This window comes from Lissotriton helveticus, chromosome 12 (genome assembly GCF_964261635.1).
Source record: "Lissotriton helveticus chromosome 12, aLisHel1.1, whole genome shotgun sequence".
Lineage (NCBI taxonomy): Eukaryota > Metazoa > Chordata > Amphibia > Caudata > Salamandridae > Lissotriton > Lissotriton helveticus.
The window spans coordinates 283,050,878-283,078,282 of NC_136073.1; the positions used below are offsets into that span (position 1 = coordinate 283,050,878).

The 27,405-nt window shown below is 43.9% G+C and overlaps 1 protein-coding gene across 2 annotated transcripts in view; it reads left to right on the top strand.

The window, feature by feature from the left end:
• ABCC12 (ATP binding cassette subfamily C member 12) overlaps positions 1 to 27,405 on the top strand; it is a 1,077,363-nt gene that overhangs the window by 614,260 nt on the left and 435,698 nt on the right. For both annotated transcript variants that reach the window (XM_078670535.1, XM_078670536.1), the window contains 3 exons: positions 3,443 to 3,715; positions 7,736 to 7,807; positions 18,467 to 18,591. In XM_078670535.1, coding sequence (XP_078526661.1) covers positions 3,443 to 3,715; positions 7,736 to 7,807; positions 18,467 to 18,591 — 470 coding nt within the window. The remainder of the gene's footprint in view (positions 1 to 3,442; positions 3,716 to 7,735; positions 7,808 to 18,466; positions 18,592 to 27,405) is intronic.

Here is a 27,405-nt window from a genome sequence, read left to right on the forward strand (position 1 = left end):
TGGTCCATGCTAACAACAGACAAATGGGTCATTGATATACTTTCCAACGGACACACATTGGAATTTCAACTGATTCCTCCAAATTTTCCACCTCAGAGCCCTCCTCCTTCCCATCTAACAGAACTGCTGTCTCAAATAAACATTATGTTGCGCAAGGGAGCGATCAAAGTGGTACCAAGAGTACATAGAGGGACAGGATTTTATTCAAGAATCTTCCTCATAAGTAAAAAATCAGGAGAATGGCACCCCATCTTAGACCTTTGCCACATCAACAAGTTCCTAAAGAACCAAACATTTCATATGTTGTCTCTTCGGGAAGTACTACAACTCTTGTGAAGAGGAGATCACATGACGACCTTGGATCTTCAAGACGCCTATTTCCACATCCTCATTCGTCCCAAACACAGGAAATATTTACACTTCAGAGTGGCCAGCATGGATAATCAGTTCTGAGTCTTGCCTTTTGGCCTTTTTTCAGTGCCTCACGTGTTTACCAAGATATTAGCCCCGGTGGCTGCTCATCTATGACAAGCAGGAATTCAAATATTCCCATACCTCGATGATTGCCTTATAAAAGCAACCTCCTCATCAGTGGCAAACAGGCATACGCAAGAGTGCCTATCATTAGACCAGCCTCTAGGGCTGTCCATCAACATTCAAAAGTCTCAACCAATACCCTCAAATGTCAGAATGTTTTTAGGAGCAACTATCGACATCCTGCAGGCCAAGGCCATCGCATCACAGGAGAGGCAGGAAAAGGTAGGCAGTCTGGCAGCTCTGTTCCTCGTAAAAAAGTCAATTTCAATATAAAGGTACAATTCGCTACTAGAAATGCTTTCTTCCTGCATTCCTCTTGCTCCCAACTACTGCTTACGCATGAGGCCTCTATTGGAAGAACTGGACAGTCTGTGGTTACAGACCTCAGGCTCCTTCGAGGATATAATTTGAATAACACCACAGATGAAAGATGTGCTTCAATGGTGGACACATGTCCCAAATGTACCCAGAGGCTGTTCATTCTTGACCAACATACCACAATATGTAATTATGGCAGATGTCTCCCTCGAGGATTGGGGAGCACACATACAAGGATTGACAGTCAAGGGCAAATGGGTCATCCAGCAACATTTGTTACTTATCTACCTGTTGGAACTCAAGGCTATTTTCCTGGCTCTGATGTCTTGCCTTTTGAAAATCTCAAGGGCATCAGCGCTAAATCGAACAGACAATACTACTAAACAAACAAGGTGGAACAAGATTGACTGCACTGTCTCTTCAAGCTCAGTAAATATGGAACTGGGCAATTCAACACAATATAGACTTAACAGCGGAACAGGTGTATCCAATGTTCTTGTATATTCCCTGAGCAGGGAAAGCTCTGCCAGCCACAAGTGGGAACTGAACCAACCAACGCTAGACCCCCTCTTTCACTTGTGGGCAAGCCGAGTTTGGATCTGTTTGCGACCAGCAAGAATTGCAAATGCCAGTACTTCACCAATTGGCATCCCCGTAAGGGATTGTGGGTGAATGGTTTTTTGATCAACTGGTCAAAGATGTATGCCTGTGCTTTTCCTCCGATTGCTTTAATCCCAATGGCACTCTGTAAAATGAAGAAAAAACCTCCTCATAGCACCCAGGTGGCCCCACCAGGTCTGGTTTACAAAACTCCTCCTTCTCTTGGAGTGCTAACCCATTCAGTTTATTGGCTTGGCTCACGAATACCATGAGTTTGCTGGTGTAGCCATCCCTTCGGATTGTTACTGGTGTTGAAACATCGAGGTGCATCCTATCCAGTCACCAACAGAGCAAATACTTCTGTATCTCCATAATTTGGCAAGATCAGGTCTCTCTCCTTCTTCCATAAAGGTCCACCATGCCGTAATGTACAGATTTCAATGACATAATTGTTCACAATCACTTTGCTCTTCAATATTCATAAAACAATTTCTAAAGGAAATATTTAGGATGTTTCCACGAATAATGCTGCCACCCCCACCTTGGCATCTCAACATTGTGCTTGCTCAATTAATGAAAAGACCATTTGAGCCCATTCATAAGGCTGAGCTAAAGTATATCTCGTAGAAGACATCTCTTCCACTAGCGCTTATATCAGCTAGACGAGTAAGCAAGATACAAGCTTTCACTATTAGGCAACCTTTCCTTCAATTCACAAAGGAGTGCGTGATCCTTCATACAAATCAACGTTTATCCCTAAATTCCAGTCGGATTTTCATCTAGATGAGCCAGTCATCTAAAAGATTGTTTTCCCAAATCCGCAAACACCAGCAGACAGATCCCTACATTCCCTGGATCTCAAAAGATGTATTACATTCTATTTGCAGAAGATTGTCAGCATACACAAGGCAGACCAACTGTTTGTGGCATATGGAAATGTCAGAAAAGGATATCCTGTTACTAAACAGACTATAGCATGATGGATATCATCAGTCATATAGTTTTGCCACCAGCAAGCACAAAACCAATATCTTCTACAGCAAAATCCCACTCAACCAGAGCTGTCGCCTCATCAACACCCCTCTTTGCCGATGTGCCGATACAACAGATCTGCAGAGCAGCAACCTGCTCCAGCAGGCACACTTTTACTCTGCATTACTGTCTGGATGCCGCAGGCAACGCTGATGCAGCTGTGGGGCAAATAGTCCTCTGTAATCTCCTTCAATAAGGTGAGCCTCTTTTAATTCCCACCTTTCTATTTATTGCATTATACATATTATGTTATTTAAAACAGAGTTAAGATGTAATAGATATTTGATAGGAGTACATCTATGTTGAGATATATATATATATATGTATATATATATATATATATATATGTTTATATACATATATGTTTATATATAAATACATATGTTATGTATGTTTTTCTCATATATGAATATTTTCTCAAAGAATCACTGCTATCTATTCTGATTCAAGCATATGAATCTATGGAAGATCCAATGTGGAGAACAAAATAAATTACTTACCTGTAACTATGGTTCTCCAGTATTGGTATCTTTCATAGATTTACATGCAACCCACCCTCCTCCCCATAGAGGCTCCCATAACTATTTCATACTCTTAAGTACTCACTTGTGCTAGAAAATTGGAAAGTCTAGAGCCTCTGTGGTGAGGGTTCTAAACGGTGGTGTCGCCTGATTGGCTGGAGTTTGGACCATTCCTAATGACTAGGTCAAGATATTAACGTGAATGTTTTTTCTCCAATACCTTCAGTGTTAAAGTCATTACTTACTGCTTTAAATGTATCGTGGGACTTCCACTTTGATGACGGGGAATGATTCAAGCATGTGAATCTATGAAAGATACCTATACTGGAGAACCACAGTTACAGGTAACTTATTTTCTTATTTAAGTTGAAGTCAATTTAAAGCAGTCTAGTTTTAGAAAAGTTTAACTTTTAAATTTTTTCTTTTTTTTTTAGAACATTCTCATAAGGGAAAATCCCCCATCTTATGTTAAGGAAGACGAAGACTCACAATATGCTCTTCAGCTGAACAATGCCACCCTATCCTGGGAAATCATGGATGAGGATGAAAACACTGGAATCACAAATGGTGGAGTTGTTCATGAAAATGGAATCAATGCAAAACCTTCCCTCAAAAATCTAGACCTAGCCTCAGGGAGAGAAATTTCAGAAGAAGGAAAAACTTCCACTTCTACCATACTGCACAACATGACTTTCAAAGTACAGAAGGTGGGTTTTTATTAGAACACATCTCGGAAAATCAAAGTCATCAATACATGAATGGAGAAATCATTGAAATGTAAGTCTGTAGTTGTATTCAGGGACTGGAAAAATATGAATGTTTGTAGTGTTTTTCTTGTAAATATGAATATGCCACTCAACCCATCAACTACTGCATGATTTGCAGATTTTAATAAAACAAAATGTTTAGCTCAAACCGATAAAAAGTTATTAAAACTGCTGTACAAAGGTTGAGATGCCACCGCAACAGGGAATTAACTGACAACTAACCATTTAAAGTGGTGAACATGTTGCCCAGACATTGTCAACTCTACTAGTTAGTGGACTAGGAAGCAGTTTTTGTTTGCAGCAGGAAAGAAAAATCTTAAATACTTAAATGTAAACCAGACAAGGTAGAGAGAACGGTTCAGTTCATATCAGTTTATTCATTTGTGAATAGTCAAAAAGGCTTTAACACACTCAATCCTCACTTATCATTTAATACATGGACAATTTCAGATTTAACTTGGTGCATAGGCCATTCCCATATAGGCAAACACTTAGAAACAGTTTTAGTCACTACTTCCTATCCCATAGGTAAGTTAGTTAACATCTGTTGGTTAACTAATATAATCATATAAAAGTACTAACATTCAGAAAGATCTTCCACAGTAATTTATAGATAGATCAGCATTAAAAACAATATGAAAATGATGTGGAGCCTCATATACCAATTATAATCAACTCACTGACTCAGGTAATATTGGAAAAACTGCTTTAACAGTCTGATATAACACAAATATCAAACAGACAATAACCTCCTCTTTACAAGTTGAGTGAGTGAGTTTATTAATTGTCTGAATAATTAAAATCATTACAATGTATAGAAAACAAAATAATCTATAAAGTTCGATTGAAGTTTCATATCCAGTAGCAATACCTAACATTGGACATAAATGGGTATAAACACATTGCACAAACAGTATGAAATATTGCTAAAGTGCATCAATGAAAACGTTCCTATTTAAAACTGCTATTGAACCAGTACTATAAAATATCGCTAACGTGCATCAATAATCATATTGCTACGAAAACAATGAACATTCAAGGGCCATAAAAACATAGATATTTCATGTAGTTCAAACTGTACGTGGTATCGCTAAAGTGCATGAATAGCACCATCCCTGTTAAAACTGTCCTTGTTCATGTAGTGCAAAGTATCGGCAAAGTGCAGCAATGATCACATTGTTACTACAGCAATGAAAACAGTAAACATTGACTTGGCCATGCTATTTCTAATTAAAGAGATTGCTAGGACAATTTCAACATGTTTCTGTCAAAAATAAAAACATGTTAAAGCCACAAATCAGAGGGATTGAAAAAGGGCTTAGAGGCATGTTCTAAGGGCAATGAACAATGGTTTCAACAAAGTACCTTGTGCTTGTAGTAGACGAGGGCAGACGCAAACTATGTGCCTAAATGATTCCTTTGCATATCCACATAGGCTGCAACAATTTGCTTGCCATTGCTGTACCCACCTGGGGGTGTCATCTTTGGTTCGGTACCTACCATGTCTTAGCTTGAGAAACGCATCCCTAGTGGGTGTTGGTATGTGCAATCGTAGGTAAGGCTGGAGCTCAAGTTTCTCCAATGAATTGATAACAGTCCAGGCATGCCTTTTTTGCTACTAGAGCCTCTTTGTCTTTTGTAAAAGATAAAACATTTGTCGCTCGATTTAGAATGATCTTAAATATCTCCTTGTTTATTGTCTTGAGTCCAAGTGACTGCCAATTAACAGTGTCAAGTCACTCAGATAAATAAGATCGCCATACACTTGCAAAATCATGATTTATAAGTTTTTGCCAGCACAGATTGGGTAAGGAACTGGGATCCGATAGGAACAGAATATGTAGACTTTTTAAATAGGCAGACTGTCTAACTAATTATTGCCTTTGTAGGGCAAATTCCAAATGAATTTCAGTGTGGCCACAGCTCTTTGGGATTCTGAAGATGGATTTAAAGGCTTTAATTTGTAGTTGACCCAGTAAATTGGTGAGAGTACTGCGAAAAATGTATGATCCATAACATAATGGAGGGACTAGCTTTGTTTTAATGATTTTTACCAAATGATTATAGCTGGGGCAGAAAAGCTTGTCACACAGGGTACAAAAGCTGAAAATTAAAGGCGCAGTTTTGACTCTCAAGGTGTTAAAATGGCCTTTGAACGATACTCTGTTATCAAATGTGATTCCTAAGTATTTGTATGTCCTAACTGTGTCAAATTTCTATTCCACCTACTTCCATATTCAGGACTTCGGTCTAGTGTGCCCTAGTATTATTATTTGGGGTTTTTAATATTAATCTTTTACTGGTTTGCTATTATATATTTATCAAAGGACTGAATTACCATTTTAGGCCTATTGGATTATGATTGAGTAGTATTGTGTCGTCTGTGTATTGTAAATATTTTATATGACACCCTGCACGATTAGGCGAATGCACATTTACTTTATGCAAATGGAGTGGTAGATCGGCCATGAAGAGATTAAAGAGGCATGGTGCAAACACACAGCCTTGCTTCAGTCCGCCAAAGGTTTCAAATTCCCGAGTCATGCTATTGCCATCTCCCATCATTATCTGTACACATGTGTTGGTATATATGATAATAATCATATCAGGGAGTTTGCGTGGCACACCCCATGCTGCCAGCTTAGACCATAGCAACTTGCGTGAAACTGTATGGCGGCTGTTAAGTCAACAAAGCAGATGAATAACTTTTGTCTTTTATAAGGTGCTTTCTCTCCTATTAAAGTAAGAGACAGTAAATTTGGCGAATTTGACTGGCCTTTTTGGAAACCCGATTGATAGATTAGAATTATATTGGTCAATGAAACCAACGCTTCTAGCTCTTTGAGTAAACATGATGCAAAAACCTTTTCCTCAACATCAAATAGGGCAATTAGCCAGTAATTTTCTGGATTTTCTGGGGGGCCATGGCTATAAATAGTATGTAAAATACTCCCTTGCCATGATTCCAGGATCTTGTCGATAAGATCGCATTATATAGTGGAGACTATATTAACGCCCACTGTTCATGTTTTTCTTTAAAAACAGCGTTGCAAAGGCCATTGGGACCTGCCGCTATGTTTGATCTGATACTGTGTAAGGAGATGATAATTGATTCCTCAGATATTATTTAGATTGATGAGGACATGTCTGTGGGTGGACACCCGATCCCCTTGAAAGAGTGATTTGGGGCACTTTACGCAATTAAATTTGGTATCTCCGTACAGACCAGACATAAACGTTTCCCAACCATATTCTGTAATATTAGCACTATTCAATGCTTAGTCTCCATCCTGGATGTTCCCTTTTGAGATTCGTAATGAGCAGATCTTACTCCCATAGTACAGAATACCTATGGAAGCTAAAATCTCCTCTCTGTTTCCAGAACCTTACAAGTCATGAAAATAATTGATTGAAGTATCATAAGTTTTGTCTACTATGCCCTAAGGGAATCAAAAAGAAGTGGAGGCAAATACTGTTTTGCCTAATATGGTGCTCAATTGCAGCATACAAGTATCATTTTACATGCTTATCTGCGTAGGATCCAACAGTTTGCCCTGCATGACTTTTTCACTTTCTTTCACTTCAAAGTCTTATTTCTGATTTCTTCTTTTATTTCATGTGACACATTTAGGGATGTCTAATTTATCTTGAATTGTTCAATTTATTAAGTTTTTCATCGTTTTATCTGTAGTGCTAAGTCATTGCTTTCAAACTGTGTTTCTGTACAGGGTGTGTGATATCCAAACACCCAAATTAATCTTAATGATCTATTGACTTTATTTCCATAATACAGTTCTTCAATTTTGGGGGTGTTGTTTGAACATTAGCACTGCACAACACATTGCATTTTGTTTTTACATTATTTCTATTATTATAAATATGTAGCATTAAGTTATTGCAAAAGTTGCAAATGATCATATTCAAGATAACAAAACATTTATCAAAACATTTCTGTTGCAGGGGAAGCTATTGGGTATTTGTGGAAACGTTGGATGTGGGAAAAGCTCCATCATTTCAGCATTATTAGGTCAAGTAAGTTCATAAACCAGAAATAAAATGTATGATAACTACGAATGTGTCCATGAGTTTGAATAGAACATAAACAATTAAGAGCCATTTGCAATCTGCATAATTAATTCTAAAAACATTGTGTCTCCAATGTTGCATATTAAGAACGGAGTGACTCATAAATATTTTAGCGATAAAAACTTGTTGTCTAATATGGGCCAAGATTTTATGCATTGGTATTTCAATTCACAGAACTCATCAATTGTCGAAGTGCTGAGAAGAGAAGTGTTGGACTTTGCCCTTTTTGCAGGGTCATCCCTGAACCTTTTGCCTTCCTCATATATTTTTTCTGACCTCTTGTTGGCTGTTTTATGACTCTGGGCACTTTGCCACTGCTGATCAGTGCTAAAGTGCATATGCTATTCCTATTGTACATTGATGTATGAATTAGTGATTCCATGTGTGTCTTATTTGGTTTACTGGTCAGACCCTAGTACAGTGCACTGAGTGTGCCCAGGACTTGTACACCAAATTTTGCTAGAAGGCTTGCAGCACTGGTTGTGCGACCCACAGAAGCAGCCTGTAAAAGTGTGTCTAAGGCTTGCCATTGCAGAGCCTGTGTGCAGTCTGGTACTGCCATGTTGACTGGGCACGTGCACCCACTTGCCAGTCCCTAAACCTTCCCTTTTCTTCATGTCCGACACCCCTATGGTATGCTCAAGGGCAGGGTGCATTGTAAGTATAAGGTAGGACTTGCCCTGGTGTGTGTGACATGTCCTAATATTGATTTACAGCCATTTTCGTTTTTCACTACTGCAAGGCTACTGTTCTATATAGGCCAGAATGGGCAGTTAGATTATTACATTTTATAATCCGAACTGACTCAGGGAACATGGTAGAAATTCGAGTTTAGTATGCCTGAACTCAGAATAATAAAATACATCCTTTGGCGAAGTTGGTTTTAACATTCTGTGTTTGAAAATAAAAGTTTTAGAAAGTAGGTATTTGCTTGCCTAACTATCCAAGCCTGCCTCTGCTAGGTTGTGTATTCCTTGTCTGGAGTTTGAGAGACAGGGCTGGGGGATTCCAGTAGACAGGGTGAGTCAGCCCAGTGGTGAATAGAGAGATCTGCATCTAGATGGGAGGGAGGAGTTGCACATGGGACCTGAATAGGGCTGTGTCTTACCTCCACGATGCTGGCTCCACATCCTGTAGTGTGTCTGATGTCTCTGCCCTGCACTGTGAAAGGAGAGAAGGAGTCATGTCAACAAAGTGCTCCAGGGCTTTGCCTTCCCTCCACAATGCTGGCTCCACCTCCTGTGGGGCATCTGATGTCTCTGCCCTGCACTGTGAAAGGAAAGAAGGAGTCATGTAACCAGAGTGCTCCAAGACTGACCAGACCTACAAGAACGATGAAAGCATTTTATTTAAGGCAAATTGCCGAACTACAACTTTGAGATCTTCAAGTACGTTTGCCCACTACTACAGGCTGCATTGGGTGAACATAGACAATCAGTATTTTGGTGCTGGTTTTCTTTGAACATTTCTCTCTGTATTAGTTTCTGTTATTGCTTTGAGGTCATGGCATTTACCAAAATTATTGGCTTTATGTGTCTTCACCTGTACATTAAAGACAGTACTCTCTGTTGTATATACTTTATTAGCGAATAAATATACTCTTTCCGATCACCATTCTTAGAAGTAAATATTCCACCCAACTTCATCATCTGTTTGGTCTGCAGTGAGGCGTCGTTAGCTATGGAGGATGCAGGAAATGCCAGCTCTCTTTATGGCACTAAGCTCAGTTGATGGGGATTTCATTGCTGGTTGATTTATACTGACATTTTTCTTTTTCAGAGTTAGGGCCAACTCACTATTAATGACTGTGAGGAGGCAGAGTTGAGTTAAGAGTAATAAAGCTTACATGTTTGCTGTTGGTGAAATTAACCCATTCAGATATTGCATCAGTTATGGAGGAAATCCATTATCCATGGAGAGCATTCTGGAGCCATTCACGACCTCTTTTTCCTTCCTGTTATTCCCATGCAGAATTTTGTCTTGGTGAACATAGTTACATTACTGACCATGTAGCCAGTCAATAATTTAAACTGTTGTCCCTCACCTACTTCTTGACCCATGCCTCTCCAGATTTTGTAAATCAAGGACAAGTGGCAAGTACCTGTACTACTAACAGGCTCCAAACTAAATATTGTGATTACTACATGAAATTGCAAGCACAATTACTATGGCCCTTCTTCTGACCCTCCTAAACGCCAACTATCAATTGTGAAGGCGTCAAGCTGTAGTTATAGAGTGCAGTCTGAGGGATCCACATTTTTACTCCAGCCTCAGAATGTCAATGAATTGGCTAATGATTAAGTATGGGCGCAAAATCTGTTTCGCTTGCGGAATTTGTGAATTTCCGGCAATTTCGCGATCCGCGAATCTCACGAAATTGCCCAAAAATTTGCAAATTCGCTCGCGGGTGGATTTTTTTGCACATGTCCGAGTTGAAGCTCAAATAATCAGCCCACACAACTAGTGAGCACGGTCTAGGCTAGGCAGGTGTGCTTCCTCCCTATATCTACCGCCTACAATTAGATGTAATCCTTGATGGAGGTCTTTGCATCCACGAGTTTCGCGAGCGCAATCCCCGTGTACTTCCTGTGACCAGGAGGCTGCTTTCTTCTCATCTGCTGCTCTGATCGGTCTCTGACCCTTTATAAACAAGAGGCATGTGAACTCGCATACAGCCCCGCCCGTTTGGCCCCGCCACACACACACTAGGGTATGCAAGTCTGTCTTCCCGCTCTTTCCTCACTATGATGGACAGCTCACTCGAGGGACCTCGGCGCCTTTCGGCACAGTGGCAAAGTTACAGACACACGTGGTCACTGGAGACAATTCTTCTGGCCCTTTACGCAGCTGTGGTGTAGCAAAAGCACTATACATTTACCAAACGAGGTAGCACTTACTGATTAGCCAGTAGAAAGTACTCCAGTTGAGTAGAGGTATGGCACAACATGGTGGCATCTTCGTGGATAAATATGCAGGCAGGATTCATTCTGGCACGATGCTCCTGTCACAAAAATTAAACCTCAACAGGAAGCACTTACAGATATAAGCAGATGCCCGAGTTGAAGCTCAAATTCAGTCGCGTGTTATAATCAGCCCAAACAACTAGTGAGCACGGTCCAGGTGTGCTTCCTCCCCATATCTACCGCCTACAATTAGATGTAAATCTTTATGGAGGTCTTTGCATCCACGAGTTTCTCGAGCCCAATCCCCGTGTACTTCCTGTGACCAGGAGGCGGCTTTCTCCTCATCTGCTGCTCCGATCGGTCTCTGACCCTTTATAAACAAGAGGTATGTGAACTCATTAACAGCTATGTGAGTAAGTCCTGAGGCGGAAAGCCGGGACTCTGTATGAGTGATCTGTAAATACTGGAATTTGGTGCTTGTGATTTTAACTTGTTGCTAAATTGTATTTGCTATTGTTTTTTTTTTACCATAATTTTAAAATATACACCTTCTTCCCTGCGCACTCGGCGCTTGTATTTTGGGAATTTCCTACCTTGCCCCAAAGCGCTGTAGCCCCCATCACAGACGACTAAGGTCTGGCTGGGATCGACTACTCTGGGCGCCATCTTGTGTGAGGCGAGGAGCCGGCGAGCGGTCTAGTGCTCGGCCCCTCCCGCCCCACAGGCATAAAATCTTCGGTCCTCTCCTCACTCGGCGATTAACAGCTATGTGAGTAAGTCCTGAGGCGGAAAGCCGGGACTCTGTATGAGTGATCTGTAAATACTGGAATTTGGTGCTTGTGATTTTAACTTGTTGCTAAATTGTATGTGCTATTGTTTTTTTCGACCATAATTTTAAAATATACACCTTCTTCCCTGCGCACTTGCCGCTTGTATTTTGGGAATTTCCTACCTTGCCCCAAAGCGCTGTAGCCCCCATCACAGACGACTAAGGTCTGGCTGGGATCGACTACTCTGGGCGCCATCTTGTGTGAGGCGAGGAGCCGGCGAGCAGTCTAGTGCTCGGCCCCTCCCGCCCCACAAGCATAAAATCTTCGGTCCTCTCCTCACTCGGCGATTAACAGCTATGTGAGTAAGTCCTGAGGCGGAAAGCCGGGACTCTGTATGAGTGATCTGTAAATACTGGAATTTGGTGCTTGTGATTTTAACTTGTTGCTAAATTGTATTTGCTATTGTTTTTTTCGACCATAATTTTAAAATATACACCTTCTTCCCTGCGCACTCGGCGCTTATATTTTGGGAATTTCCTACCTTGCCCCAAAGCGCTGTAGCCCCTATCACAGACGACTAAGGTCTGGCTGGGATCGACTACTCTGGGCGCCATCTTGTGTGAGGCGAGGAGCCGGCGAGCGGTCTAGTGCTCGGCCCCTCCCGCCCCACAGGCATAAAATCTTCGGTCCTCTCCTCACTCGGCGATTAACAGCTATGTGAGTAAGTCCTGAGGCGGAAAGCCGGGACTCTGTATGAGTGATCTGTAAATACTGGAATTTGGTGCTTGTGATTTTAACTTGTTGCTAAATTGTATTTGCTATTGTTTTTTTCGACCATAATTTTAAAATATACACCTTCTTCCCTGCGCACTCGGCGCTTGTATTTTGGGAATTTCCTACCTTGCCCCAAAGCGCTGTAGCCCCCATCACAGACGACTAAGGTCTGGCTGGGATCGACTACTCTGGGCGCCATCTTGTGTGAGGCGAGGAGCCAGCGAGCGGTCTAGTGCTCGGCCCCTCCTGCCCCACAAGCATAAAATCTTCGGTCCTCTCCTCATTCGGCGATTAACAGCTATGTGAGTAAGTCCTGAGGCGGAAAGCCGGGACTCTGTATGAGTGATCTGTAAATACTGGAATTTGGTGCTTGTGATTTTAACTTGTTGATAAATTGTATTTGCTATTGTTTTTTTCGACCATAATTTTAAAATATACACCTTCTTCCCTGCGCACTCGGCGCTTGTATTTTGGGAATTTCCTACCTTGCCCCAAAGCGCTGTAGCCCCCATCACAGACGACTAAGGTCTGGCTGGGATCGACTACTCTGGGTGCCATCTTGTGTGAGGCGAGGAGCCGGCGAGCGGTCTAGTGCTCGGCCCCTCCCGCCCCACAGGCATAAAATCTTCGGTCCTCTCCTCACTCGGCGATTAACAGCTATGTGAGTAAGTCCTGAGGCGGAAAGCCGGGACTCTGTATGAGTGATCTGTAAATACTGGAATTTGGTGCTTGTGATTTTAACTTGTTGCTAAATTGTATTTGCTATTGTTTTTTTCGACCATAATTTTAAAATATACACCTTCTTCCCTGCGCACTCGGCGCTTGTATTTTGGGAATTTCCTACCTTGCCCCAAAGCGCTGTAGCCCCCATCACAGACGACTAAGGTCTGGCTGGGATCGACTACTCTGGGCGCCATCTTGTGTGAGGCGAGGAGCCGGCGAGCGGTCTAGTGCTCGGCCCCTCCCGCCCCACAAGCATAAATGGTCACCTGGCATCGGAAGCGCAGCGGGCCACCGGCGGTGCGCCGAAGGCTCGCCAAAGGCGAGCCCGTCTGCGCCCGTCCGCGCCAGCTCCGTGCCTAGGGCCAGTCTTGCTGCTGCTCCCCCCCTTCTCGTTGTCATTCCTGGTCCAGAGCCCAGCTCATGGCATTTAACCAGGCACCCTGCACCCCTGAGACTCGATGCAATTTGGCCTCTCCTGGCTGCTCCAATTTTACATGTAATAATTGCTCCTTTGCTCTTACCACTTCCCCTGCTCCCACCATAAAGCCCTCCACCCTGGCTACACGAACCCTCACGGCTGGCCTATTAAACTGCCGCTCTTTGCCATGTCACTCGAGCGACATTTGGATACTATTATCATCCACATCCTGGGATTTACTTTTTCTCACCGAGACCTGGATTAAAGATACATCCAACCCAGACATAGCCTTAGCTATCCCCCCGGCCTATCGCTTTATAGGAATTAGCCGCGAGGGTTCGAAACAAGGCAGCTTACGGGAACATCTTACCATTACCTCTAGGAATATTCCAAATTTAGAGCCTATAGAGGCTCTGTATTTTTTTCATCACCGAGTCATCAGCTGCCATATTTTCAGGACTGTTGGTGTATAATCCTCCTCGCTCCCATCAGTCGGCACTCACCTCGCTAATAGCCACCACGGCTGACCTCTCTTTAAAGCATTCCGACTTCATTGTTTTGGGAGATTTTAATCATCATGTGGATTCACATGATTGTATACCTGCTAAAAATCTTCTTGACGCTATGCTAGGCCTGAACCTATCCCAAAGGGTGAGTAGCCCGACCCATTCTGCAGGCCACACCCTCGATCTGATTTTTTCAAATCTGTCTGACCTTAAAGTCCTTCCGTCGGTGCCCCTCACGTGGACTGACCATTATTTAATCCCGTTTGAGGTGTCCATGTCCAAGTAACCTAGGATAGAAACTCTTTGTAGAGACAAGGGAAGAAGTTGGCACAAAGTTACCTGTTCTGCTTTGGAACAGGGATTTAAATGCACTCTGGCTTCTCCAGTAAATGATCTTAATGAACGTGTGGCTACTCTTAATAATGCTATCGAGCAAATTGCCCCCCTAAAAAACCTCTCCTCTTTAAGATCTAAACCTTCGGTCCCTTGGTTCACTCAGATATTGCGAGACAACAGAAGCCATTGTAAGAAACTGGAGCGTAGTTGGCGCCGTGGTTATGACCCGGAGGCTAAAACCCACTATAGATCTGCTCTAAAAGAATTTCATAAACTGAAACGTACGACCATGAAAGAGTACTTTGCAGATAAAATTAAAAGTGCAGAAAATTCCACCAAGATCCTCTTTAATATTGTTAAGGAATTCGCTAATCCCTCTGCACTGGAATACCGAATTATTCCAACCCAGTCACTCAGTGAAGGACTATCCGACTTTTTTTATGAAAAGATTAATAACATCACTGTAAACTTCCAGCACATTTCGTACGCTATACCGCCAGTTCAGGTCAGTAACTGTGCGGCAGTGTTCACTTCATTTCAGCCACTCATGGAAGACCATGCTTTGTCTCTGTATCTGAAATGTAAATCTGGCTCTCCCTTGGACCCTGCCCCTGCCCTTGTTTTGAGTGACTTAGCACCAATGCTGATCAAGCCCTTGTTAGACATCTGGAACTCCTCTTTGCAGTTGGGTCTTTTTCCTTCTTTATGGAAACAGGCACTGTTGATACCTATTCTAAAAAAACCAGGTGCCGACCCACTATGTTTTAATAACTACCGCCCCATCTCACTGCTCCCCAAGCCCGCAAAAGTGCTGGAGAAAGCGGTACAGGAGCAGCTGTCTGAATATCTAGAAGTTAACCATCTCCTCCATGATACACAGTCAGGATTTAGACCTGATTTTAGCACAGAATCATCATTGCTGGAAGTGTCTGAATCTATTCGCGAGTGTGTGGATAGGGGCGAGGAGGCCATGTTGGTCCTCCTCGACCTATCCGCAGCATTCAACACCATCTCACATGACACTCTACTGATTCGCCTACAGGAGGTGGGTGTAGGAGGAACTCCCCTGGCTTGGGTGAAATCTTTTTTGTCTGACAGATTTCAGCAGGTTTCCCTTGGACCCTTTGTTTCTTCCAAGAAACCATTGAGATGGGGGGTACCGCAGGGATCTGCCCTCAGCCCCCTTTTATTTAATGTTTACCTAAGGCCTCTGGCGGAGTTAGTTGAGGCATGGGGCGTCAGAGTGATCTCTTATGCTGATGATACTCAGCTCGTGTTCTCTTTTAGGGATCGCTCTGACAGCGCCATGGCCCACTTCCGCCACTGTCTGGTTGACATCGCCTCATGGATGTCCACCAACAATTTAAAATTGAACACCGACAAGACTGAGGTGCTATTTTTTAATCAAAAATCTCCTATCCCCTCCAACACCTGGTGGCCCTCTCAACTCAATCCCCCCCCTGTACCTGTGCAAGCTGCTCGCAACTTGGGTTTCCAATTTGACACAGCACTGTCCTGTAAAACCCAAATCACTAAGGTTTCATCAGCCCGTTTTGGTAAACTCCGAATGATTAAAAAAATCATGCCTTTCATACCTCTCGAGTCCCGCAGAGCAGTTGTACATGCTCTAATTACATCCCACCTGGATTATTCCAACAGCCTATATGTTGGCGCCCCTGCATATCTCATTAATCGGCTGCAACTTGTGCAGAATTCAGCAGCCCGGCTGATATGCAACATCCCTTATCGCCACTCGATTACACCCTACCTGGCCAAACTCCATTGGCTACCTGTGAGATATCGCATTCAGTTCAAGGCCTTAGTCCTTGCCTTTAGAGCTCTTAATGACCGTGGCCCGGCATTTTTAAGGCATAGAATCAGGCGATCTCTTGCTACGAGGGATTTAAGATCCAACCATCTTGGACTCATGTTCTGCCCTCGCTTTAGTCTGACCCGAACAGGCGGTAGAGCATTCGCCGTGGCCACTTCTAGATTGTGGAATGCCCTTCCAGTAGAACTCAGACTCCTTTCATCCGAGGTTGCTTTTCGCAGGAAACTCAAAACCTGTTTTTTCTCTCAGATCTAGCCTGCTGGAACTCTCTGCTGTACCCTTTGGGACTTCACATGCTGTCAGCGCCGGGACACCCCCGTTGGGGGTAGCTGTTTGCGCTTTACAAATTACTAAATAAATAAATAATAAATAAACTCGCATAGATGCCCCGCCCGTTTGGACCTGCCACTCACACACTAAGGTATGCAAGTCCGTCTTCCGGACCTTTCCTCACTATGATGGACAGCTCACTCGAGGGACCTTGGCGCCTATCGGCGCGGTGGCAAAGTTACAGACACACGTGGTCACTGGAGATAACTCTTCTGGCCCTTTACGCAGCTGTAGTGTAGGAAAAGCACGATACATTTACCCAACGAGATAGCACTTACTGATTAGCCAGTAGAAAGTACTCCAGTTGAGTAGAGGTACGGCACAACACGGTGGCATCTTCGTGGATAAATATGCAGGCAGGATTCATTCTGGCACGATGCTCCTGTCACAAAAAATAAACCTCAAAGGAAGCACTTACAGATATAAGCAGGTGCCCGAGTTGAAGCTCAAATTCAGTCGCGCATTATAATCAGCCCAAACAACTAGTGAGCACGGTCCAGGTGTGCTACCTCCCCATATCTACCGCCTACAATTAGATGTAATACTTGATGGAGGTCTTTGCATCCACGAGTTTCTTGAGCGCAATCCCCGTGTACTTCCTGTGACCAGGAGGCTGCTTTCTCCTCATCTGCTGCTCCGATCGGTCTCTGACCCTTTATAAACAAGAGGCATGCGAACTAGCATAGATGCCCCGCCCGTTTGGCCTCGCCACACACACACACTAGGGTATGCAACGTCTTCCCGCCATTTTCCCTACTATGATGGACAGCTCAATCGGGGGACCTCAGCGCCTATTGGTGCGGTGGCAAAGTTACAGACACACGTGGTCACTGGAGATAACTCTTCTGGCCCTTTACGCAGCTATAGTGTAGGAAAAGGACGATACATTGACCCAACGAGGTAGCACTTTCTGATTTACCCCTAGACAGTGGCAGTCTATTTGTGCAAGTCGCGGATTTGTTTGCGATTTCGCTCGAATATGCGGACCGCAAATCCGCAAAATTAGCCCATACTTACTAATCATGTAAGCTTTTAGTGTCACAATATGGAGCACAACTTCAGTACACTATTCCAAGTCTCACATAACTCTCTTTCTTGGGAACATAGATATCAGTTCCCTCTGCCCACTGTTCCATAACCATAACACTATAAAATGCATAGCTTGAGTCAATGTTTTCACTAATCACAAGTGATAAATAGTCATGAAAACATGTTTGAGCATAACTGGAGAGCTGGAGACAATAGGTCGTACTGCCTTCAGAACTTTGAAACAGATGAGCAAGAGACCAACACATTTCTAAATGTTATAATAATTTACCTTTGTATTTCTGCCAGGACTTCACAAAGGGATTCCTAACAGACATAAACTCATTTATGAGTGCAGATTTCTCTTCCAAACATTAGGAGAAATTCACCTTTGTAGAACCTTTTATAGTGGGCATTCCAATGCATGATTTACCTTGGAAGTTTGGGAATTCCAATCAAATGTTTGATGGAATTCCCAATGTTTGTTTCAACCCCTGATCTGAGATTTACTCTAGCCACTAGCCAAGTGCTGGAGTAACTCCCCTTCCAGGATGAGAAGAAGAATATATCACTTCCAGATTTGTTGGATCTGTAGGGGAAGGGCTTTCTGCACAGGGTAAATAGTTTTTGCACAGTGAAAAAAGTGCATTTGCATAGGAGTCTCCGTTCCGCCTCTGAATACTTTACTGCTATGAAGAACTCTATGTAGGGGGAATAAGCACCTTTAAAAAATGTCACATGACATTCCTAGAAGTATCACTGGAAACCTGTGACCTGTGCAACATTCCAAGCTTATTTCTGGAAATGTTTGTTAATGGGGAGAAAATAGAAAGACATGCTAAGGCGGAGGTGTAAAGTTCCACCTATTCTTTTCTATTTGTTTTTGTGAATAGGGTATTTTCGAGAATTTTAAATTCAATGCCAGTATTATTAGTATGCCTCATACCCATTTTTGGCGATTGTAATAATCTAAATGTGCTTGTTTCAGATGCATCTTGAAAATGGTGCTGTATATGTTAATGGAACATTGGCATATGTGTCGCAACAAGCATGGATCTTTCATGGAAATGTTAAAGAAAATATCCTTTTTGGAAAAGAATATGATAAGAAAAGGTAAACATTGGTTATCAGGTTGTAATTATTGTAATTGCATATCCAAGGGAATTTGTGGACTGTTCACCAGGCTCTAAATGACCCTGAAAGAAAATCATACTCTTTGAAGGCTCTGACCTTCAAATTTCTTTGTACCATAATCTAGATCTGGTGTGTTGTGAAGGAGAGTGAGTTGTGGGTGGGTTTTTGGAAGGGTTGGAACTGCAAATCCACATCAACTTTGAATGTTGGGTGCCAAGTGTATACTATCATGCCAGCTAGCCCTTGGGTTGGTGAAGACAAGATCGTGCTGTTATTTGATGTATTGCTCAATCAGAGACACCCTACAAAAACCTAAGTAGTGTAGATTATAAGATAAATATGGCATATGTATCTTATACAGCGAGAAGGCGTATGTGTTTTTGAATTATAATATTACTGACTCCTTTAATTGTATGTCAACAATAAAAGCCTTAAGGTAGTTGTGGTGATCAAATTGGAGAGGCGCACTTATGACTAAAAGTTGTTCTACATTATTTGTTTGTATTGTAGGTTTGGGATGGATAAGGTCTATAGAAATGGCTTAATAAATTAGAGGGAACATGATAAAGATAGTTGTTGCCTATTTCACAGCGAACCCTGTTACAACTATTCAATCAGAATTTGAATTGGTGACACATTGTATCTAGCAAATAAGCAATACCTAAAGGTTGCCAGCAATCTTTGTAAAAATACATTTACTATTGGGTCATTATTAGTAAGAAACGAGCTTTGCATGGGTATCATAGCAGTAACAACTTTCCATCTTGGCACGTTAGGGCCATTTCTCGTCTTCCAATGGCTAGTGACCTCTCTTTTAGCCAACACCAACCCCAAATCTCTGAACTTGCTAGAGACTTTCAGCCAGATTCATCAAGGGAAATTGCGCTCGCAAAGGGCCAGATTCTCAGAATCTGGCCCTTTGCGAGTGCAATTTTTGCATTTGGGATTCATCATCCCAAATGCAAAAATCGCTAATATAGAATTCGCAATTTTGCGAAGAATTGCATTTAAGGAATCTCTATTTGAGATTCCTTAAATGCAATTCATGAAACATTTAAAAATTGCGAAACCGCAATTTTGGGCCGCTATTTACCGCGAAGTCAAACCTCGTGGTAAATAGCGGAAACTTAGAAAAATACACTTAAGTGCATTTTTCTAAGTTGTATGTCACACACACACATGTCCTTGGGACATGTGTGTGCGTAACACCAGCGTCCACTATCATTTCAGGGGTGCAACAGGGTGTCCTTTGGACACCCCTGCACCCTTGAAATCGCAAACTCAAAACGCGAATCGCTAATAGCGATTCGCACATTGATATGTGTTCACATTCATTCCTATGGGCCTTTAGGCCCATAGGAATGAATGGGGAATAATTATTTATTTGCGATTAGCAATTAGCTAATCGCAAATAAGGAAGCTGTAGGAATCGCAATAAATATTGCGATTTCTACTTGAATCCCGTTTTGCGAGTCTGTAATAGCGATTCCTTAATAATTGCTATTACAGACTCGCAAAACATGCCGATGATGAATCTAGGTGTTAGTTCCTGGTTGTCTGAGGGAACCAGTGTAGCAGACAACACCCTCGGGTCAGCATCACATACCTCTCCGTTGTAGCCGCCAACACTGCAGTGACCTCCCTCCAAAATACTTCCAAGTTTGGACAATCCCAAAACATATTTAAAAACCCTGCACCCTTCATGCTACATCCCGGGCAGACGCCGAGACACCAAAGAAACTCCAGAATCTTACTCGGGGTAAGGTATGCCCGGTGCAAAACATAGCAGTGGATCAGCTGAAATCGTGCATTCCTTGAGCTCTTCCAGGCCCTTTCCTCGAGCTCCCCCCATGGTTTCTTAGCTATAGTCTCAGCCAGATCCCCCTCCCAATTGATGCACAAGGCAGTCAGAGGTCACCGTATTTCCTTCGTCAGGCGCCTATATAGGCAAGTAACGTCCTTAAAAGTTCCAGCAGCTATCACTATGTATTGACAAACATGGAGGTCTGAGGTTCTGCAATCCCCTCCTGGCAGTGCTTTTTGATTGCTCCTGTCAGGGCAGCATGAAGAAGAAAATCTCCTCTTGGGAGATCATATCGCTCCAAGAGATCATTGAAGGTGAGCAAAGTATTCTCCTCATACAAGTCTCCTATTGTAGAAATTCCTACCTCTCCCAATGCCTGCAACCTATGCCAATTCCCATCACGCAGCAATGTCTCTCATATGGCCAGTGGAATGTCTGGTGCATAGGGGCATCGTATATGCACCCATCTGAGGGACCTATTCCAGCACTTGTGCACCGTACTCAGGTCAGAGGGTGCGGAACGATCTCTTATAGAAAGTCGTAGCAACACCCGAGAAAGGAGCCGCAAACTCGGATCACTACCTCCATGGTCTTCCGCGTCCCAGAGACTCCCCGCCATCCATTTCGTGAACCACTGCAACTGCGCTGCATGATAATAGCCCTCAAAGTCTGGCACTGAAAACCCCTCCCTCCGCTCTAGGTCATTGTGTTGAGCTGGGCAAATAGTCTAGGTGGTATCCAGAGTGGAAGCGACCCTAAGTAATACAGGAGGTGAGGTAGTGTCACCTTCTTTAATAGTACAACACTACCCGTTACAGACAGTGGGAGGGTCCCCCAGAACTCAAAGTTACCTTTGGTGTTTCTCTGTGCTCAGCCTACATTGCCCTCCAGCAGATCTCATGGGCATGATATATTTGAGTGCCCAAAAAAGGCAAGCATTTATCCTCCAATGTCACACCTTCCATCTCCGGTGGCTCAACCCTGTCTGATTGTATCGGGAAGAGTCATGTCTTGGCCCAGTTCACCTTAAGCCCCGCTACTCTCTCCAGGACACTCGAGAACTCTTTGGCTCCCCGAAGAGCCTCCCCTGAATTGGCTAGAAACATCAGTAAGTCGTCTGCATACAATGCTATATATTGAAGCTGACCAGTCAGTTCCAACCCCTGATAATAGTGACCTGATCTAGCATGTGCGGCCAAGGGATCCATTGCCAGGGCAAACAATAAAGGTGACAGCGGGCAGCCTTGTCACGTCCCCCGGCCCACCATACAGGCATCTGAGATCAGCCCTCCTGTCCTGATCATAGCAGTAGAATTCTAATACAATAGAGCCATCCATTCCATAAAGCGCTCTCCCGACCCAAATGCCCTCATAACCCGGAAAAGATATGGCCACTCAAGGCTATCAAAAGTTTTTTAGATGACAACTGCAAGAATACATACACACATCCTCCTTTTGATATGTGTAGGCTTCTAAAACTCGCAATAATCTGCGTATGTTCATCGCCGTATTCCTGGCTGGGATAAATTCTGCCTGATCGGTGTGTATTAGCGTCGACATATGCAAAAGCAGGCGGGTGGCCAGTACACAACTTAGTATTTTATAATCCAAATTGAGCATTGCGATTAGGTGATAAGCAGTGCTATCCCAAGCCGGCTTGCTTTAAGAAGCGGATAGATTACCGCTTCTCTTTTTAAATTTTGTTTAATTTTTTTTTTATTTGCAGCGAACAAAGAATACATAGCATAGGAGACACAAAATACAATGTGTAGCAGCTCCCAGGGCTGAAGATGTACAAAGAGTGCCAGATCTTTAAAAGCTTATAATTATATATCATGTTAGAGCAGAAGTGTCAAAGTCCAAAATATCCAAATACGATATAAAATGCGACAGCGAGCGGTTGGGCAGAAAAAGTTTCATCGATATGGATAAAAACATGTGATCAAGTGACCAGTGCAACAGTTCATCCTTAAGAAGGAAAGCACCAGAGCAGAATATATATTAAACAATGGATTACTGCCTTTCTTGTTGTAGCAGGCAGACAGCCTTCCTGTTTCGCCCTGTTATGCAACGCCACTAGCTGGGGAGTCAAACTATCTACATACTTTGAGTAAAACTCTATTGGTAACCTATCTGTCCCCAGTGTCTTATTCCTAGTCATATGTTTAATGGCCTCCACACTTTCCTAATCTTGACATCCCTGCCCAGAGCCTCTTCATCTACACTTGGAAGCTCCACAGCCCATATGAACTCCACCACCTCCTCTTCTCCTGGAGCTAGCCTACTATGATATAAGGCAGTGTAGTATTCTAAAAACTGGGCGTTAATATCTTGTTGGCAATAATAAACCTCATCGTACTGCCCTCTAAGCTCAAGTATCGCCACCCCCCTACATGCTGGGATAGCCAACCAAGCTAACAGCGCCCCAGATTTATCTCTCTCAGCGTGGGCCCGGGCAGTGTAAGCCTTGTAGTCAAAGGAACGCAGTTGTTCTACTTGTGTTACCATTGCTTCTCGAGCAGCGAGAAGGTCTGCCTGCTTATCTATTCTCTCCGGCCTATCTTTTTCCACCTCACGGAGCTGCTGTTCTGCTCTTTGCACATCTTGTAAAAGGACCTTCCGTACCCCTACCACTACCCAATGCAGCGCCCCCTAATAACAGACTTTAAAGCATCCCACTCAATGAGTTGGCTTGTCGCCGTATTGGCATTGGTTAAAAAGTAATCATCAATACTGGAACTAACTGTGGCCTGAAACACCTGATCTTCCAATGCTTCCAGTCATAAGTGCCAAAGGGTATTTTAGGACTAACACAAATCCAGTCTAATGTCACTAGCAGTGAGTTATGATCAGAAATCATTCTGGCCAGGTATTCTCTCATCTTATTCCCCCCATGCACCTCCGGAGAGCACAAAATCACGTCCAACCTAACATGCAGTTCATGTAATGAGGAAAAGAAAGAATAATACCTTTCCTCTGGGTGTGGGGCCTTCAAGTGTCAGTCAACTCCCACCTTTACTGACAATTACATCTGTCCTCTGCAATTCTATGTATGGGAGCATCCGGGAGTGGTGGGTGAGAGCGATCCAGGCTGACGTCAGTAACACAATTAAAGTCACCCCCTAGCAGTACCGATCCTGTTAAAACTGAAGCTAGCATCCATGAGAGCTTAGCTAGAAATGTAGGTTGCTCCATTTTTAGGGGCATATACACTCCCAATCTCTATGTCCCATCCATCTAATGCCCTGAAATCACTACAAATCTACCTTCCGGGTCTATTATTTGTCTGGTACATTGGAAAAGGAGTCCTGCCCGCACCTAGACCAGAGTCCCACTGGCGAAGGCCGAATAAGTAGTATAAAACACCTGCCCCCTCCACCTGCGCTGTCATGCAGCACCTTCCTTCTGCGATAAGTGAGTCTCCTGCAAAAGGGCTATCTGCACCCCTCTCCTGACCAGTTACGCATGAATTTTATGGCAACGCAACATGGTGTACATCCCTCTAACGTTCCAAGATAGACATTTAAGGCCTACGGCGAATCCCATAGTGACGATCGTGCATATCCCTAGTAGCTTCCCCTAAAGCGACATACCTGGCCGCATACAAATTCCTGAACAGTAAGAACCCCCCAACTCCCTCTCCAAGCACAGGTACAAACAAACAAGTGCCCATCCAAACTGGAACGTGGGAAAATAAATTCACTGAAAGTAGTGGGGTGTGAATCTGACCCTTCTGGACCCAGATCTCCTCCAACCTATACCACCCAGCATCTTGACTCGCCTGCCGAACCCAATGACCATATCAGTATCTTCAGGTGGCTGCCATGATGCCTGAATCGCAGCATATTCCGAACCCCGCTACAGAAGGACCCTCTGATGTGTAACCTGGGGTGCTGATGTCAGGCTATTTCATCAGCTGTTTGAGGAGTGACATCCGGGAGATCGGTTTCAGAATCCCCGTTAGTGCTGCCTGGATGCGAGCTTTCAGATCTGTCCATGTCGGGCCACTTATGGTCGATCCCGGGCTAGCACCTCCATTGCTTAGCACCGCGATCGCCTGCAGAGCCTTGTGCCGCTACAGTCGGCATTCTTTAGAAGGAGCTCTCACAGGCTGCTGAGTTTTGGCCGGAGTCCACTGGATCACGTCTGATGATGGAGTGCGAGTCTTCCTGTGCTTAAATTATTTCTGCAGGACCTGCCTTCACTGTCCTCCGCTCTCGCTTCTAGCACCTTGACCTTGGCCTCCACGATTCTCAAGGACCTTTGTAATGTGGAAACTGCATGCGGGACCTCTGTGAAAGTTTTTTCGTTTAGTTCCACTATCTCCTTAAACTTGTGGTGGTCATCTTTCAGCAGGTTGAGCTCTGTCCCTATTGTGTCTATCTTTGCTTCCAGAACTTCCCTTGAGGAGGTGATGGCCTGCATAATGTCCGCTAGGGTGAGCCCCTCAGGGGCGGTGCTCTTCCTCATCCCTGCAGTCTCGTCATCATCTTCAGTTTGATGACCTGTGGCCTCCATGTTGAGGACAGCATATCCCTTCTTTCTGGGCACTTTTCCCATTGTTAGTGTCCTGTACCTGCCCAGTAGTCTACTCCGGGCACTTGCAACGTTATTGGCGCAGGAGTAGGACGTGTCCTAGGGCCCAGTGGCAGGCAGAAGTATTTCTCACCTCCAGGGCTCCTTCTAGTGTACTCGGCCCTCTTGAGCCTCACTCCCCCAAGAGTGTCCCCAGGTACAGCTCAGAAGCTCGGTGCCTGCCGCCTCTACAGCCCCTCAGTGATTGCAAGGTGCATCCAGTGAGTATCTTAGGAGCACGCCGTCCAGGCGCAGTGGCCTCCGTAGCGCCTCACACTCCAGGTCTGTGGTCGTCCTGGAACAATGATAAGGCTTTGCCTCAAGCACCTTAAAACAGGAATGGAGCTTAGCAGTAGAATGTCTTGAGCCAGCTAGACCACCTCATGAGCCCCAGTGAATCACCGTGGTGCAGTGGTGTACTGTAAGGGTAGCACCCCTCTTAGTCCTCCCTTGGTGTATCCCAGCAGACTCCCATCTGGGCACTGCGCAAGGAGCCGATAGCCTCTTCCCAGCTCCCCTCAATTGCCGCCTAGTTCTCCCCGGAGACAAAGTCCAGCAGAGCGGTCACAATGCTGGCGCCTCACCTCTCAGCACTGCGGCTCAGCGTATGAGCCTAAGTCTCAGGTGCTCCCGGTGTGCCAGATATGCTGACCTCTTTTCTTCCCAGTGTTCTCTGCCTTTGCTCCTCCAGCCCACAGCTCACCTTTGCTGCTGCCGTCAGGGCCCATCTCCGCAGCCCACCACCGCCATCTTGCGTTGTAGGCATAGAGCCGCCAGGATCGGGAGTCCGCACCGCTCTGATCTGACCCCAGGGGCGCCGCTCCAATTGCTCTTCTGCGTGGAGCTCTACGCTGCACTCCCGCAAGTCCGGTCTTGCCCAGGGTGCAGTCAGTGCAGACAGTCAACCTCCTTCCCTGTCAGATGCTGCTCCTCGAGTCCGCAGTTGCCATCTTGAGACTCTGTATGTGCCGCACAGTCGGGGGATATAACGGCGATTGCAACGCTGCAGAGCCACCAAAAATTGCCACCTGGAGCCCAGTTTATTCTCTCGCTGTTCCGCTACCTGGCTAGAGGTATGGGGCCTCAGTCTACAGCCAGGATCGCTGTCGTTGGGGGGAAGTCACGGACGGAACTCCAGAGTTCCCTTCCCTTCACATCGGTGCCTAGCCAGAGCTTTAAGGAGTTCTGATCTTGCCATCCTACTAGGGTGGATGTATACGTTCACTATTGCTTTAGTGAACATCTAACCTTTGGATGTTTTCACAACAACTTTTGTAGGCCCCCATGTCTGTCTTTTAGCTCTTTGCCCTCCAGTTGGATATGAGTTGATAGATAAGTTGCAAGACTCCCTTTTTGATGGCTGTGCTTTAGGGCCTTAGACTTTGGAGAAAAACAGTTTGAGAAGCTTTCCAATGGCATTGATTATTCGTGTGCCCAGGTTTCTTGCAACAACACCACTTGGAGCTTGCGTAGATGTTGCATAGTATGTCTGTCATCCAGTTTGCTGGCTATCCCGTTTATATTCCAGGAGTATTTTCACTCCTGGCATTTGTGTGTTCTCTTTGTCATTTCAGTTATCTTGCCTTGTTTAATGTTCCAGCTAACCATTCCAACTGTGATTCAATGATGGTGTGTTGTGGTGGTGCCGGTTCTTTAACATCTCCCAGATTTTAGGCTTGTTCCAGAGATTTGCTCCTGGGAGTAGCACCGAGTATACCCTTTGCTTTCCCATACTTGCGCTAGGAGCTTCTTTATGCATTTGCTCCAGTGGATAACAGTACCCAGAAGACTTCTGTACATATATGGATATACCCCAGCTTTTAAATGTCTCTTCTTCCGTTATTACTTTTTATGCCAATTCACCCGAGCTCCATGTAACTCTAGTGTGCTCGCTGTGATAGCCTGGTCGGGGTGGATGAACTCTAATGCTGTGCAGAGTGTAATATACTATATTTGCTTTGATAGTTAAAAGTAGGTGGGAGCCATTATTCACGAGAGAGAAGTGTATTCGTTATAAGCAAAGTATTTGTATATCTGTGTGCAAATAAAAATATGAATCTCATGTGGAAGAATTAATAGAGCACCCCGAGGCCAGAGTACAAACTTGATATTGACTTGACATTCGTAATGAATGTTTTAGTACTGAAAGATGAAAATGAATTAATGCATTAATAAAGTCTAACAATTGCAATATGAGTTAAAAAGTGTACAGCTTAACAACTATCAAGTGTTACAATCAACAAAAAATACGAAATATCTAAATCAGCCGTTATAAATGTAGAGCTCATGTTGTCTTCATCTATGTACCAAAAAAGCCACAATCTATTAAAATGTATGGAGAAAACATAGAGGCCTTCCATGCACTATAAATAACGAAATAATGAAGCTGAGAAAGCACTAAACTTTGTGAGCAA